A 16,954-nucleotide genomic window follows, 5' to 3' on the forward strand; every position below is an offset into this window, starting at 1 on the left:
CTCCCAACTCCCTTCCCTACCAAACTGACCGTGGATAACTGTACATTAATAAGCGCCCTCACCAGCCCAAAAAAAACTCAGTGCCATGCCAAAATCTATTTCAGGCCCTTCAGTCAGGGAACAGTTTAACAACTCACACACAAACTCAAAAAACAAAACTATTCCTTGCCCCTAGCAAGTGGCGAGGGGCGCAGAGGCCTCTGTCTTTTTCTTCTCCAGCAAAACAAAAAACACACCACACCCTTTCTTTAAAGCCATCTTGAATCATAGGATGGGGGTTTCATCAAAAGGGGGTTTCAAAAGTTAGGAGCACGAATTCCATTGACTTCCAATGGGACTTGTGTGTCTAGCTCATTTTAGTGCTTTTGAAAATCCCTTCCACCAACCCCAAATGCTCTGTATTCCCCCTCTCCCACTGGGCATTTGAGATTTACTACATTTTTGAATGTGGAGGCAACATGACCTCGTGTACTGAGCTTGTGGATGACAGCCAGGATCTTCAGAGTTCTAATTCCAGCTCAGCCACTGACACACTCTCTCTTTGGGCACTTCATAACTATTACCGTAATTATCATCATCTAATTTATCAGATTGTATTCTTACTTAGAGGAAATGAAAAGCCATCAACAGCCATGTTCTCTGAGGACTTCTGACTTGCATGGATACACAAGAGCATTTGCCCATACAGACTATGTAGCTGAACATACAGTTACAAAATCTGCACATTAAGAAGCTGGGAACATTTTGAAAATTTAGCTCTGTGATCTTTCAAATCATAAACCCCTAATGAGAAAACTACACTTATTTGTTCATTTTACAAAAGTGTTTTTTTAATTGAAACCTGCATATAAAAGTGACACTGCCTATAAACATTGACACTGACTCTTTGTAAGAATATGTTGAAATAGTTTCCTCCTAAAACAAGTGTTAAGACAACTTAAGATGTTTATATTTTAAACTTTAACTTCCAAAACAAAATTTTCCTTGAATCACAAAAATAAGAGTGAAAACTAAGTACTCACGTATGGGAGAACAGCTTTGACTCATATTCTGTGAACAGCTCATCAGCCTTACAGAAGACACAACTGGAATACAAGAGATTGAAAAGAGAAGCATTTAAAACTTTAATTGTCAACCAAGCTAATTCCTAAGAAATGCCCAGAATTCTCTCTGTTCTGATGAAAAAGTATTATTTAAAAAAAAATAAGCTCATTAAATTTTCAGTGAAAAAAATAGGATCCCTCCATTTTAATTTTTTTTTTAAATTAAATTAATGTAGGGCCGGATCCTGCAAACTAGATCCATGCAGACATAAGGGTCTGTTTGCAAGGATCTCATTTAAAATGGGAGATTTAATATTTCAATTTCCTTTTTCTTCCTCTTATTCCAAAAGAAGATGGACTTCTCAATACGCCTCCTACAAAAACAACATTTTTGACATACTTGTTCAAAGGAAGTCTAACGGGCCGCAGATGGCAGATAGTGGCTGCTTCAATAACCTTCTTAGAGGGAGGACCTTCTAGATTTTTCACAGCTTCTCTTACAAGCTTCTGGAACTTCTTCACCTCCTCCATTTGAGTTGTGAGCAGGTACTGAAGGCCTCTACAATCACGGAACCTGACCAACAACAAAAACACATAATAGCACACCAAGTCAAAACCCAATTCAATATTTTCACAAAGAAGAGAAACAAATAAAAGGTAGTATGCAGTGAAACTTCTTAAGACCCAGACCTGAAGTGTAATGCTCACTATCATGAATAGTCCCCATTGAAGTCAATGACATAAAATTACTCATATTTTAGAAACGGGGAAACAGCACATACCATCTTGGTCACTGTCTCAAATCTGGTCAAGGTCAGTAGTGCCTGAAAATATTTACCATCTGATTTGTGTTTGGTGGCCAGGGAGTAATGAGTTTGGTGGTCTCAGTCCAGTTCACAGTGGAGACACACACATAAAACCGCACACCAAGCATTTGTTACTCTAGTTCTCAGAGGCAAAATACCAAACAGGCATGAAGATGAACCATCTATTCAAACCTAGGTATCTCTCTTGATCAGGTGCACAGCCTGCTGCCAGTGCAATATAAGGGAAGTGAACTGTTGCTGCCCATGCTGTAATTGTTCTTTGGGTAGGCTGCTTTGGATGCCAGAACACTGCTCAACTTGGCATCCTTAAACACTTACAGTAGAAACTCAGAGTTACAAACATCTTGGGAATGGGGGTTGTTCAGAACTCTGAAATGTTCATAACTCAAGTGTTATGGTTGCTCTTTCAAAAGTTTACAACTGAATATTAACTTAATACAGCTTTGAAACTTTACTATGCAGAAGAAAAATGCTGCTTTTAACCATCTTAATTTAAATGAAACAAGCACAGAAAGTTTCCTTACCTTGTCAAATCTTTTTTTTAGTAGTTTACATTTAACACAATACTGTGCTGCACAGTATTTGCCTTTTTGTGCGTCTCTCTGCTGCCTGAGTGCATACTCAGGTTCCAAATGAAGTGTGCAGTTGACCAGTCAGTTTGTAACTCTGGTGTTCATAACTCTGAGGTTCTACTGTGTGTGTGTGTGTGTGTGTGTGTGTGTGTGTGTGTGTGTGTGTGTGTGTGTGTGTGTGTGTGTGTGTGTGTGTGTGTGTGTGTGTGTGTGTGTGTGTGTGTGTGTGTGTGTGTGTGTGTGTGTGTGTTTCTAAATAGATTACTTTTCTCTCTTAGGGAAAATCTGATCCAAAACATTCCAAAACTACAATGAGCCAAGTTAGAGAAGGATAAGTTCATCTGTGTAAAGCTGAGCAAAGTTAGAAAATGGGTAGCTTTTTAAATGATGAAGTTAAGCAATACTTAGGGCTAATTTGGAATTCTGCAACTAAATAAAACCCACATATGGGAGAGCTAACCAATTACCAACAGGGTATTTTGGAAATACATGGGTAGCATTTAAGTTTGAGTTAATAATATAACCTGAGCTGCCAAGCGTCCCAAAAGAGAGAAATCCCACTTTGTATCTTGGGTCAGCCAACTCCACTACTCAGCTATTAGATAGCACTTGCTGCTTCCATCATTGCATTTTTAATAATAATACAAATATTTGCGCTCTTCTGGAATATTTTTATTGCAAATCTTAAAGTACTTTACAAAGGAGTACCAAGTATCATCCCCCATTTTACAAATGTGGAAATTGAGGCACAGAAAGAAAAGTTACTTGCCCAAGGTCACAGCTTGTCATTGATAGAACTAGGAAGACAGTCAAGGTTTTTCTGACTAGCCCATTTTAAGTGAAGAACTATTTCCTCTTTCAATATACGTAGTGGCAAGTATAGCTTGCCATAAATTTTCCAATGAAATTTAGTTTAGTCTGGGAAAGTGAAATATTTCAACAAGTTTATCACAAATTCAACAAAAACTTTGATTGAAAAACAGCAGTGCACTCGGGCACTCTGCCTGGCTCCCCCACAGCTCCGTGGAATAGGGAGGCCAGCAGTGCTTGGCCTCTCTGTCTCCCAATAGTTGGGCTGGAAGGCTCTTGTCAAATTCACCTGTGAAACTGTTCAAAGCCTTCCCAGAGGTAAAGCCAGGAAGCTGAAAACTTTAGGTTTAAGAAAAATTCTGTTTTGGGAAACTCCTTTCTGTGAAAACTTTCACATTTTTGATGTTTTGTCCTGCTTCAGAATGAAACTTTTTCTCAAAACACCCATTTTTGGCTGGATAGGGAATCATCCTTTTTGGCAAGCTCTAATAGCAACCACACACACACACACACACACACACACACACACACCCCTGTAATACTCTTCACCCAGCTATGTTGAACAGCGGCATTTAGAGAAACCCTTGGTCTCAAATGTCGCTCGCAATAAGATAGGTCTTGCATGAGTGATGGGTGGAATTTATTTGTCTTCCTTCTCAACAGAACTCTGAGTACAGAAAAAGAAAAGCTATAAAAGGTTAAAAATTCCTTTTTTTTTTAACAATACTTCAGTGGAATTAAGTCAAGCATGTGATTAAGTGCTTTGCTGTATCAGTACTCAGCATCTTGCAGGATCAAGTCTTGTGACTAAACTCTTCAGAGTAAGGGTACCGTTTTTCCCTTGTGTGTGAAGAACTCTTTGTTTATAGCAATGTAGAGTAAATAAACAAATTTTCCTATAAGGGATTCACATTTCTTTTCTTTTTTTAAAAGGCAACTGCTTACACTTCATGTTCCTGTATCTGAAGCCAGACCGTTAACAAGTACAGTAAATGCTAGTCACTCATCTATAGACCACTTTACAGGACAAACATATGAATCTGTAATTTATTGCTCCATGAGCTGGGAGTACTCTTGAACTTGGGACTTATGGTATTTGTGAAAAGGGTGATGCTGGTGGGGAGAAAGTAACTAGTGACAATTCCAACAGAAGAAGCAGTACTGAAGGTCTCCAGTGGGAAACCCATCCAGAACATGGATATCTCAAGAAAATGGTTAACCAGAAAATGGTATCTCAAGAATGGGAAGCTGCAAAGTGGGAAATGGATAGATCCCAATAAGGGTCCAAACTGATGCAACTGAATCCCTAGAGGAACAAAATAAATTGCAAGTCAGTTTGTTTTAGGGAACATTAAATCCAAATGCAATTAACATGGAATTATTTTGCTCAGCAGTTGCATGAACACAAATTAAAAAAAACCAAACAGTAGATTATATAAAGGAGAACATTTTAATGAATACTTGTCTGGGGGAAAACCGAAGGCCTCTCTTTTTAAGTTTTATATATTTAGTTTCTCCTTTTTGAAGTGCGTTTTTAAACTTAATTGTGCAGATGTTCTGAAACACAGAAGTGCCGGCACTTAATTGCATCTGCTAGCACAAATTGATTAGAAGACTTGAGCAGAATTAAGTATATTTTGTAGTTATTCTCTTACTTGTCTGACATGGAGAGTTTATTAGTTTGCTGTTTGTAGTTACTGGTTATCTCATTTTGCACACGCTGAACAAGCTCCTCATCAATGGCATATTGTATTGCTGTCTGGATCACGTCCAACCACCAAAGCGACCCAGAATGTATCTGTATGCAAGAGAGATTTATTCATGAACACTCACAACAAGTAAATGCTTTGCATGCTGTGGTAGGAGCCTTTTTTTGCTCTCTGAATCCTATTCTGTCTATACTGGTAAAATCTACTGGAAGTAGCCAAGAGATGAAGATACAGTTGGAAAAGCCCACCTCTGCCCTCAAATATATCCAGCATAACTAGCTGGTACTTCCTTGTAAATTTCAATTACTTCAATATCGTTAAATTGCTTACATATAAGGTAGAGATAGGCTATCTATGCAAGAGAAGAAAATCTTCTTTTATTATTTAATCTTCTATGTTTTTATTTATTGTAACATAGTATAGCCGAATCTGCATTTCGGCTCAAGCCTTCATCAGTATATCTTTCTTTTACACCTTTCCGCATCAGGTATGTTGTCAGAGTGAATTAATGCTGTTGAGATATACTTGCCTGGAAGAACAGTTCCTTAGGAAGGAACAGAGACCTCACCTGACGCAGAGTTTTTTAAATATAGAAACATAGCATCTTCTAGGCCAGTATGGTATTAGCTTGATTCTTAGCCTAAATTTGAAGAGGCGAGTGTGTATGTGTGTAACATGATACAATGGAAAAAGCATAAAGCAGTTGCTCTATCATTTTCTCACTGTTACCTTGTGTTCCTCCTATCTGCTTGTTGTGTCCATTTGTTGTAGCTCATCAAATACTAAAAGCTCTTTGGAGACAGGAACCATCTTTTTGTTATGTGTTTATGCTGTGATCAGCACAATGGGGTTCCATTCTGATCAGGGCTTCGAGGTGCTACCACATTACAATTATTAAATAATATTTTGAATCTAGGACACCCAGGTTAAAAAGTACTTAGTAAATCAAAAATCATAAGCCAAAGAGAGGCACCTGCCTTTCTCTGGAGCTCACGAATGGTTTGTAGCGCTGGTTGCAAGGCCTGATGAGCTTCTGAAACTTCTGCATTGGATTTACTCATATAATGTTGTCGAAGTTGTTCAGCCTATATGCAAATAAGAGTTTCAAATATGCATCAGTCATTTATATTTACAAGGAATAATTAAACATTGAAAAGCTCTCAGCTACAGTAGTGCATTAGTCCAAGAGTGTGGTTGGTTACCCAAGGTCTGTATTTGCTTCCCTGCAAATTCAATTCTTTAAAAGAGCTTGAAACGTATGAGATTATAAATATGAGAACAGTACAGTTGTGACAAATTGTAGGCAGGAAGGAGGCTGACTACCATTTTTTTCCTCCAAATAGAAGATAAATACATTAAAACTATATTACTGTGATGAAAAATGACTTTAGCTAAATTCAAAAGCCAAGGAATTCTGAATTAAATCTTTCTCTCTGTGTCCTTTCAGCCATTCTGTTGCGCCTAAACAGCAGTAGCTGTTGCTGAATCAGAGAACAGCAATTTATTTTATACTTTACCTGAACATCACACCTAACTGCAACATAGTGAGTAGAGACATTTTTAGGCCAAAAAAAAAAAAAAGTTAAGAAAAATGCATATTTGGGTTGACCACAACATTTCATGAAATTGTCTTGGTCAGAAAAAAAAAACCCTTAAAAAAACTGGAAAAAAATCAAAACATTTCATTGACATTTTCAAAATGTTTTGATTCAAAACTCATTTTCATTTTGAAATTTCCATCAACTTTATTAGACATATAAAAAACTCCAAATATAATCTAAATGTTTAATTTTAAATCAAACAATCTGTTCCACCTTGCATTTAGCAGTGATGCTCGGAGTACCTTTCCCAGATTTGAAGAGCTCTGTGTGAGTCGAAAGCTCGAAACAGAAGTTGGTCCAGTAAAGCTATTACCTCTCCCACCTTTTGTCTCTGCTATTTTTAGGCAAATCAGATGATGAACTTCTTATTTTTGATACGAAGCACTTCTATGAACAAAAATTCATTGTGGTATTGGCACCAGTTTGGCAATACGTTACCGTCAGGTTACCAAGTAGATTACTGGCATGTGTTTTCACAAATAGTCAAAATCTGTAGTACCTCACAGCACAATTTTGGTGAGTCAGATTTTTGTCTTTATTTTCTGCATTTTGGTGTTGGTTAAGTTTCACTTCACTTTTCTATTACTATGAAATCATCATCATTATTGGTATGGATGGAGCTTACTCACTGAAACAAGAGAGGCTCATGGGGGTGGGCAAGAGCACTTTATTGAAAGAGGACAAAGAAGAATCTCAATTGTTTTCTTTAAAAAAATGAGAGCTAAGTTTCCAGCCCTTTTCCTTGTGACAATAGCAAAAAAAGATAAAGTGACGTAAATAAATTACTAGGGTTTGAAAGAAACAAGCAACTGGGCTGCTACAGTCCAACTTCCTCCATGACAGTGCTTGCCTGGCCCCAACCTTGTATGAAGAGTTCTTAATGTGAGGGAACCTGATTCTGCTCTCTCACACTATGGTAATCAAGAGTGAAGTCAATGAAGGGAGGGACACCGGTATAAATGGAAGGAAGATCAGGCCTCTGAAGTCCTATTCCCCAAATCTCCAATACCTATCCCCTTTCCACTAAGTCCCCTTACCAGCCACAGTAAACCTGTTCTTCTGGCTCCCCGCATTCCTCATACAAGCTAGGAGAGATTGATGTCATCCTGATCCTCCCACAGCAGTTAGGACAGTGGTTTTCAAACTTTTTTTTTGGCAACCCAGTTGAAGAAAATTGTTGATGCCTGTGACCAAACGGAGCTGGGGATGAGGGGTCTGGGGTCTGAGAGGGGCTCAGGGCTGAAGCAGAGGGTTGGAGTGCTGGGGAGAGAGCTGTGGGGTACAGGAGGGGGCCAGTGCTCTGGGCTGGGGGTGCAGGCTCTGGGGCAGGGCTGGGAATGAGAGGTTTAGGAAGGGGCTCCGGGTTTGCGGGGGACTCAGGGCTGGGGCAGGAGATTGGGGCACAGGGTTGGGGCGTGGGCTTACCTCAGGCGGTTCCCAGTCAGTGGCACAGCGGAGGTGCTAAGGCAGGCTTCCTGCCTGTCCTGGCACCGCAGACTGCACTGCACTCCGGAAGCGACCAGCAGCAGGTCCGGCGACTCCACGCAGCTCTCGCCCATAGACACTGCCCCCTCAGCTCCCATTGGCTGGGAACCACCTGAGGTAAGCCCACGCCCCAATCCTCTGGAACCAACCAAGGGGAGTGTGGAGCCGGTGCTCATGGTGAGGGCAGCATGCACAGCCCCATGGCGACCCCGCCTAGGAGCCGGACCTACTGCTGGCCACTTCTGGGGAGCAGAGCGGTATCAGAATAAGTAGAGACTAGATTTGCCTTACCCAGGCAGCACCACCAACGTGAATTTTAACGGCTCAGTCGGCGGTGCTGACCAGAGCCGCTGCGACCCAGTGCCTTACATTCCATGACCCAGTACTGGGTCACAGTTTGAAAACCACTAAGCTAGGAGACTACTAGCAGTAAGGGAGACTTTCCCACATAAAATATTAAAAAGGGATTCTGTCCCAACCACCTACTGAGCCCATCACCAGAGAGCCTCTGGCCTGATCACTCCACAATCAGAGATGACAAGACAACCACAATTTTTGTTGCGACAAGGAACAGCTGGACAGGTAAGGAAGGCATGTAGGAGCCTATACAAAAGTACATGGATGGATAGAAATTAATCAGAGTGGGATGAGGAGCAGAATATGGAACTGATGGAATTTGGTGAAGTGGAGTAGAAACAACCTCCCATATATCATCTCTGATTGAGGCAGAAATTTTGAGGGCACCCTGTTAAAATTTTGACAGCACATCATGGAATTTAGCAGCATTCAGAAGCACAGTTTAAGACCAATTTATGCCCAAAATATGTATATTTTAATCCCCTCAAAAAGAAAATTGAGTAGATTTGCTCAAATTATTGGTACGTATATCTTATAAAAAGGGTAATAAAGCACTATGATTGTGCTGTGATACAAGAGAAAAAGACAAAAAGAGTAACAGGAAAGCATTTTCTCTAGTTCTAAAAGGGAAGCAAGGAAAAGGACGCTAAATATGCACTATTGAGAAAGTAACAGAGCAGAGTAAATTGGTTGCAGGTAAACAGATATGGGCTAGCTATCAGACTTTTTTTTATTAGTGTAACAGTATAATCATAAATACATAAACAGTATTATGAGAGTATGCCTTTTTCAAATTTAAATTTTGCTAAGAAGCATATATAAATCTGTTTATGCATAGTTACTTTTGAAAAGAGAAAAACAATTCCACTTTGAAAGCTTATGGTACATGTCCTCCAGTTTAAAATAATGCCGAAACTAATTTAATCTCTATCACTATTTTAACTCACTACAGAAAAAAGCATCCCATTCAATGCAATACTAGAGAAACACACACACATGAGATATGCATACAAAATTACATATGCATGCTCTTATTGAACATTCCAACAAACCATGGCAATTGTGACAAGGCAAAGGGGACGCAATCTGTAAAAGGTTCACAGGTCCCTGCCTGTCATGTTTAGTCAGGGCAAAGTAGAGAAGTAAGGGGAATTTGCACCAAAGGATATCTAAGGAGAAAGATACATCTTCTCCCTTCTCAGCTAGCTAAAGTGGGGAAAGCCTATTGGAATTAATGCCCAGTGCTTTTCAGTTGATTTGTTTTTGTTTTATGATAGTTTGTGGCTTGTTGTATTTTCCACAAGCGAATGGAAAATTTCTTTTAGAATTTTCTTTCTGCTAGTAGAAACTCCCATAATTCTGGATATCTGGGCTGCTCTCCTCTGACTATAGCTTCACAGAGGCAGATCAGCATTTTGGCTCTGCATACTCTTGCCATACCCCTTTTCTCCTGCTTACCACCAGATGAGTTATTCCCAAACTGTAAAACTTGCATAATTTCACTAACAAAATATTCCAAAGACAATGTAACAACTATGTACATTAGACAAAGGGAAAAAACTGTCCTATCATAACAATTCCACTTGATATTTGACCCTTGGCTCATGAGCCATGTAGGGTGGATAGAATTGTGGTAGATGCTACTTACAGAGAGGAAATCATTGGTAAGAAATTTCCATTCTGCAACCCAGAATCTCCCACAATTCTGGATGTCCAGGAAGTAGCAAGAAGTGATCAGACAGAGAAGGTGTTGTGAAAACAGATAAGAAGCCCCCTTCTTTTTATGAGCTCGGCCAAAGGTCAATATTATTTCTGGGCTACCTCCTGTAGCCCCTTCCTGCCAAAGGAGGTCTTTGCAGAAGACAGATCCATCTTACAGCAATTAATGAAGGTATTAAATGTAGACCCAGTGGCCACTTTGCAAGTTTCTGAAGTGGACCATTCCATTGCTCATTCCACCCATGAAATTGCTAAGGATCTCATGTAGCATGCCTTGATCCCTTCAGAGACAGGAACCTCTGATGATTTGTAGGCTTCCACAATACACAGTCTAATCCACAAAGAGATGGAGGATTTGGAAGCTCTATGTCCATGGAAGGACATGAATAGGGAGCCCAATCTTCTCATGCATTCTGTAGATTTTCAATACTCTTCAGACATCTTAAGATGTAAAACGCCTTTTCAGTTTGGTGTTATGATTTTGGACAATATGAAGGAAGCACAACCTTTTGGGAAGTGTTGAAAGAGGAATTCACCTTAGGAAGAAAGGATTCTAGCATCCTGAACATCACCTTGTCCTCACAGAACATGAAGTCAGGCTCTTGTATAAATAAGGCTCTGACACTTACCTTGTAGGCAAGACAGCTATTAAGAAATAAGCCTTAATGGGTAAAAGCAGCTGACACTGAAGTCATAGCTTGTCACAGCCCTCCATACTAGTGGTAGGTCCCATTTTAGAAAGAGTGACCCGACCACTGGTTTGACTAGCGGGACTGCTCAAAGGAATCTGTGGATTGTCTGCCATGGAACCCAAAGACCCCACTAATAGCATGTTACTAAGAGCAGACACCTGAAGAGCAATAGTACTGTCTGTGCCTTCTTGGAGAAAATCCAAAATGTCTGGAATGCCAGGATATCTGGGATTTGCATTGTGCTCTTGGCACCAGTTGTAGAATCTGGACTAATTAGAGAAGTATGCTTTTATTATCGATTTCCTCCTAAACAAAAACAATGTCTTGATGCCTCTGAAGGACAGACTGAGACCACACTTCCGTCTCAACAGCCAGGCTGTGAATTTAAAACTATTAGTTGAAAAAAAGAGGACGTCTAGTCTCAATGGAAACTGGAGTGGGGGTTCTGGTTTTAGGTCTATCAGGTCTGAGAACCAAGGTGTTGGTCAATGAGGAATTACCGCCATCAGTTCTCATCTTATTTTTGAGACCATCTTTCCCAATAACAGAAAGGGTAGAAATGCATGAAGCAGGTCCTGCTGCCAACCGTACAACAAGGCATCTGTCCCCTGGTTCTGGGGTTTGCCTCCCTTGTGAAATATTTTGGCATTTTTGTGTTCATGCGATTTGCAAACAAGTCATAGAATCATAGAATATTAGGGTTGGAAGGGACCTCAGGAGGTCATCTAGTCCAACCCCCTGCTCAAAGCAGGACCAATCCCCAACTAAATCATCCCAGCCAGAGCTTTATCAAGCCTGACCTTAAAAACCTCAAAGGAAAGAGATACCACCACCTCTCTAGGTAACGCATTTCAGTGGTTCACCACCCTCCTAGTGAAAAAGTTTTTCCTAATATCCAACCTAAAGCTCCCCCACTGCAACTTGAGACCATTACTCCTCGTTCTGTCATCTGCTACCACTGAGAACAGTCTAGATCTATCCTCTTTGGAACCCCCTTTCAGGTAGTTGAAAGCAGCCATCAAATCTCCCCTCATTCTTCTCTTCCGCAGACTAAACAATCCCAGTTCCCTCAGCCTCTCCTCATAAATCATGCGTTCCAGTCGCCTAATCATTTTTGTTGCCCTCTGCTGGATGCTTTCCAGTTTTTCCACATTCTTGTAGTGTGGAGCCCAAAAAACTGGACACAGTACTCCAGATGAGGCCACACCAATGTTGAATAGAAGGGAACGATCACGTCCCTCAATCTGCCAGCAATGCCCCTACTTATACAGCCCAAAATACTGTTAGCCTTCTTGGCAACAAGGGCACACTGTTGACTCAGATCCAGCTTCTCGTCCACTATAACCCCTAAGTCGGTCAAAAGGAGGCTGAATGTTTGAATGATGAGATCAAAAACCTTTTGATTCAGGCACCATTCGGAGATGTTGACCCTACGCCTGCTGAACAGCCTGCCTTTTGGATCAGATCCCCCGACGTGTAGGGGAACACTCTGAGGGAAAGGAGGAACTGTTTTGCTGACCTCATTATTTCCAGTGCTTCCATGTGTAGCATCAGTCTCCTTGTTTCCCATTTATTGTTAAAATATGCAATTGTAGTTGTATTATCTGACTCACCCAGGACATGGTTCCCCTTTAGGGTGGGCTGGAACCTTTGCAAAGCTAACTTGACTGCTCTCAGCTTTTTCCTACTGGCTCCAGATACCCTGGGTTGTTTAGGTCTTCAAGTGAACTCCCCAGCCCTCCAGACTGTCATCAGTTGTGAAGACTAAAGGATATGGAGGGACGTGCCTTTGTGGACACTGTTTGTGGACTGACAGGTTTCAGAGTAGCAGCCGTGTTAGTCTGTATTTGCAAAAAGAAAAGGAGTACTTGTGGCACCTTAGAGACTAACAAATTTATTTGAGCATAAGCTTTCGTGAGCTACAGCTCACTTCATCAGATGCATTTGGTGGAAAAAACAGAGGGGAGATTTATATACACACAGAGAACATGAAACAATGGGTTTACCATACACACTGTAAGGAGAGTGATCACTTAAGATAAGCCATCACCAGCTTGACAGAGCCAGAAGAGTACCCAGAAGTCACCTACTACAGGACAGGCCCAACAAAGAAAACAACAGAACGCCACTAGCCATCACCTTCAGCCCCCAACTAAAACCTCTCCAACGCATCATCAAGGATCTACAACCTATCCTGAAGGACGACCCATCACTCTCACAGATCTTGGGAGACAGGCCAGTCCTTGCTTACAGACAGCCCCCCAGTCTGAAGCAAATACTCACCAGCAACCACACACCACACAACAGAACCACTAACCCAGGAACCTATCCTTGCAACAAAGCCCGTTGCCAACTCTGTCCACATATCTATTCAGGGGATACCATCATAGGGCCTAATCACATCAGCCACACTATCAGAGGCTCGTTCACCTGCGCATCTACCAATGTGATATGCCATCATGTGCCAGCAATGCCCCTCTGCCATGTACATTGGTCAAACTGGACAGTCTCTACGTAAAAGAATGAATGGACACAAATCAGACGTCAAGAATTATAACATTCAAAAACCAGTTGGAGAACACTTCAATCTCTCTGGTCATTCGATTACAGACCTAAGAGTGGCTATCCTTCAACAAAAAAGCTTCAAAAACAGACTCCAACGAGAGACTGCTGAATTGGAATTAATTTGCAAACTGGATACAATTAATTTAGGCTTGAATAGAGACTGGGAATGGATGAGTCATTACACAAAGTAAAACTATTTCCCCATGGTATTTCTCCCACCAACCCCACCCCCCACTGTTCCTCAGATATTCTTGTTAACTGCTGGAATTAGCCTACCTTGCTTGTCACCATGAAAGGTTTTCCTCCTTTCCCCCCCCTGCTGTTGGTGATGGCTTATCTTAAGTGATCACTCTCCTTACAGTGTGTATGATAAACCATTGTTTCATGTTCTGTGTGTGTGTGTTTATAAATCTCCCCTCTGTTTTTTCCACCAAATGCATCCGATGAAGTGAGCTGTAGCTCACGAAAGCTTATGCTCTAATAAATTTGTTAGTCTCTAAGGTGCCACAAGTACTCCTTTTCTGTTTGTGGACTGAACACCTCTGTCAGAATCTGTACTTGATCTTTCACATATTCTGGGGAAGGGTCCTACACCCTGAGAATCAAGGCTTGAAGACTTCTTAAGCATGGAGTGATCCCTATGCACAAAGCCAGGAGTCCTAGCAGTTGGAAACAATGCTACAGCAGGTCTCCTGTGACTCTGGTACAAGACGATAAATTCCTGGATTTTCTGAAACCTTTCTAATGATGGGTAGATCCTTGCTACTGAGATGTGTATTTTTGCCCCCAGATGGATGGAACCAGGAAATCTTTCTTGGCATTGATAATGAAGCTGTGTGCCTGGGGGAGACACAATGTCCGAGACATTGCCCTGTGCACTGGTGATCAAGATGGAGCTCTAATCAGAATGTCATCCAGGAAAGGGTACAGCTGAGTTCCTGCAACCTGAGTGTTGCTGTTTATCATTACCAATACAATTGTAAAAACTCGGGGCCAAGGACAGGCCAAATGGAAGTGTTCAAGTACTGATAATGTTTCCTGCTGTAAGCGAACTTCAGAAGTCTGCAGTGGCACCATCGAATGGGGATATATGCATCCACTGGATCTATGCATCCCCCTGGGATAGGGATGACTCCGTAGAGGTCAGGATCTCCATCTGAAACTTAGTTTTCTTCATCCACTTGTTGAACCGCTTTACGTTTAGAATGCATTTCCAGACAATGAAAAACATGGAGTAGAGCCTAGACAAGCTTTCTTCTGAAATTACACACACACTATCATTCCCATAACCAGAAGATGAGATCCTTGGTTCTGGATCAGATTGTGGTTTATAGGGTCACTGGAGCTGCATGACTGTATGAAGAAAAGATAGGATAGAGCCCCTAACTCAAGGGAGTATCCGTGGCTGTCTCCCTGACCCATTTGTCTGTGGTCAGCAGAAGCCATTCTTCTAGGAAATGGGAAATTCTGCCCCCTAACTTCAGTTCTAGGCAAAGGCAGATATGATCTTTTTCATGAAGTGAATTTGCGGAAGAGAGGGAGGGCTAAAGTCCCTCTAGACTTACCATCCGGGACCTCAATTTCACAGTTTTCACTTGGAGAATCTGCTGTACTTTTGCTAGTACCTCCATGAGAATGGTGAGCGAAAGGAGTGCCTCTATCTGAAAGCTGGTCTGTACTCTCTCCTGGGAGCACTTAGTGGGGCAGGGAGAGACTGTCTGGATTTTACTGCATCAACCACCACCTTTCTCCAGCTTTTCTCCAAAAAGGATGGAGCCTCTAAACTCAGCCAAGCATAGGACCTGTTTAAAGTGAGGGTCCACCTTCCATGGACACAGCCATAGGTGGTGCCAGGCTATTGAGCTGGAAGTCATGGCTCAGTCTGAGAATCTCAGTGCCTCCACTGAGGCACCAGCAACAAATGCTGTCGCCAGGGACACCTGCGTTAAAATGGAACCAAAGTCGGGTGATCTCTGTCCTTAAAGGCTTTGAGACTTCCAGCCAGGAAAGAAATGCTTTTGCAGAGCAGGTAGCTGCCAGGGGTGCTCAAAAGATGTCCGAAGCTTCAAAATCCTTTTTGGGAGTGGCCTCGATCTTTCTATCCATGTGGTTCTTCTTGTACAACTCCCCCTATGAGGGAATAACCATATCACTGGAGGGACGCTATAGCGGCATCCACTTTCGGTATCTCACTAATAGACCCCTTTGGTTTTTGAATGTTACAGAGCCTACGGTCGCTCCTATTAATGTGCTTGCCTGCATTGGGATTGTTTCATCATCCCTACTCACTTCCTTGAAGAAGGAATAATGAGGTATTACAACCTCAGGGGATGATTTTGTGGAGAGAAATTTTTTTCTGAGGCTTACTCTCAGGAGCCTGCTCAGGTTGGATTTGAATCATGGAAACAATGTTGTTGCTTGAAATTTCGTGGAGGAGAGAGGGAGAAACAAAACCAAAAAACACCCTTTTGCTATATTCCCCCTCCCCGCATTCCGTTGGGATTCAGATTGGAACAGCTCACCTTCCTAAGTGGAGGAGGGGGAGGAAAAGGAGTCAGAAGACTCATCTTCTGGATTTTTTGTGTTTTTTCCTCTTTTTTTGCCTTTTTGGATTTTTAACCTTTTTATGCAGGCTTTGCAACAGTTTCTGCGCTTCCAGCTTTGTAAGGCCTTTTGTTGCTTACCTTCCTGGAGTCCTCTTCCGAGGTTTGACTCCGAATCCTCTCTTGCTGGGTCCCCTTATTGGTGGGAGTGGGAAACTCACTGTCTGAGTCTTCCTGGTTGGCTTGAGAGGGAGGACCCTGTTTCTTTCCCCAGGGCACTCAGGACCCACAAGAACAAGTCCTCATTGTTCTGCACTAGGTCCCCTGGGATTTATCCCAGGAGTCAGGTGGTCAGTATCCTCCCCATGTTTAGAGCCTCTCCCTGCTCTGCACTGGCTTCTTGGTCCATTTTTCCCAGACTGGAGTTGAGGACCACAACTGCCTATCTGACTCATAGACCCAGAACCTAACAGAGTTAGGGTCAGTTGGCTGGTTACTACTCAACGTTTACGCCGAGCCTGGGAAGGTGCTTCACAGATAGAGCACTGCTTGGATTTAGCCCTGTGCTTTCTTGGCTGCTCTGCCATGCCTGAAAGGGAAAGAGGAGCAAGCAGGGATCAGAGGCTCAGGGTGGGTTAAACCTCTGAGGGATTACCTGACCTAGGGAGGAGGAGTAACACTTCTCCTCACTGCCCAAAAGCTGGACAGAAAAAGCTCAAATTGCAAAGTAAGGATGGAAGCAACAAAAACTGCCCCAATCTGCTGCCATGGAGGCAGCAGGAAAACTGTTGGCAAGTGAGAGCAGAGGGGGCGTGGCCAGAGTGTGCAGAGCCAAACATTGATCCACCTCCATAAAGCTGCAGAGAGAAAAGAGTAGCCCAGACATCCAGAACCGTGGAAGACACTGCAGAAGGGATATTAGAGAGACTAAGGGCTTGTCTATACAGTGTAGTAGTCCACACCAGAGGAATGGAGATTCTAATACACACTAGTATGTTGCACACTAACTGAAGTGTGGACCCTGCTGGCAT

General features: G+C 42.1%; 1 protein-coding gene across 7 annotated transcripts in view; it reads right to left on the minus strand.

Moving 5' to 3' along the window:
• The window catches only part of SHPRH (SNF2 histone linker PHD RING helicase), a 140,411-nt gene that overhangs the window by 49,836 nt on the left and 73,621 nt on the right, over positions 1-16,954 (minus strand). For all 7 annotated transcript variants that reach the window (XR_005291847.2, XM_038394745.2, XM_038394750.2 and 4 more), the window contains 4 exons: positions 5,939-6,046; positions 4,908-5,050; positions 1,444-1,617; positions 1,023-1,085 (listed from right to left, as the gene is read on the minus strand). Coding sequence is in view for 6 of the 7 variants with exons in the window: in XM_038394745.2 (XP_038250673.1) it covers positions 1,023-1,085; positions 1,444-1,617; positions 4,908-5,050; positions 5,939-6,046 (488 nt within the window). In the remaining variant the exon portion in view is untranslated. The remainder of the gene's footprint in view (positions 1-1,022; positions 1,086-1,443; positions 1,618-4,907; positions 5,051-5,938; positions 6,047-16,954) is intronic.

The sequence above is a fragment of the Dermochelys coriacea genome, chromosome 3 (genome assembly GCF_009764565.3).
Source record: "Dermochelys coriacea isolate rDerCor1 chromosome 3, rDerCor1.pri.v4, whole genome shotgun sequence".
Classification (NCBI taxonomy): Eukaryota; Metazoa; Chordata; order Testudines; family Dermochelyidae; genus Dermochelys; species Dermochelys coriacea.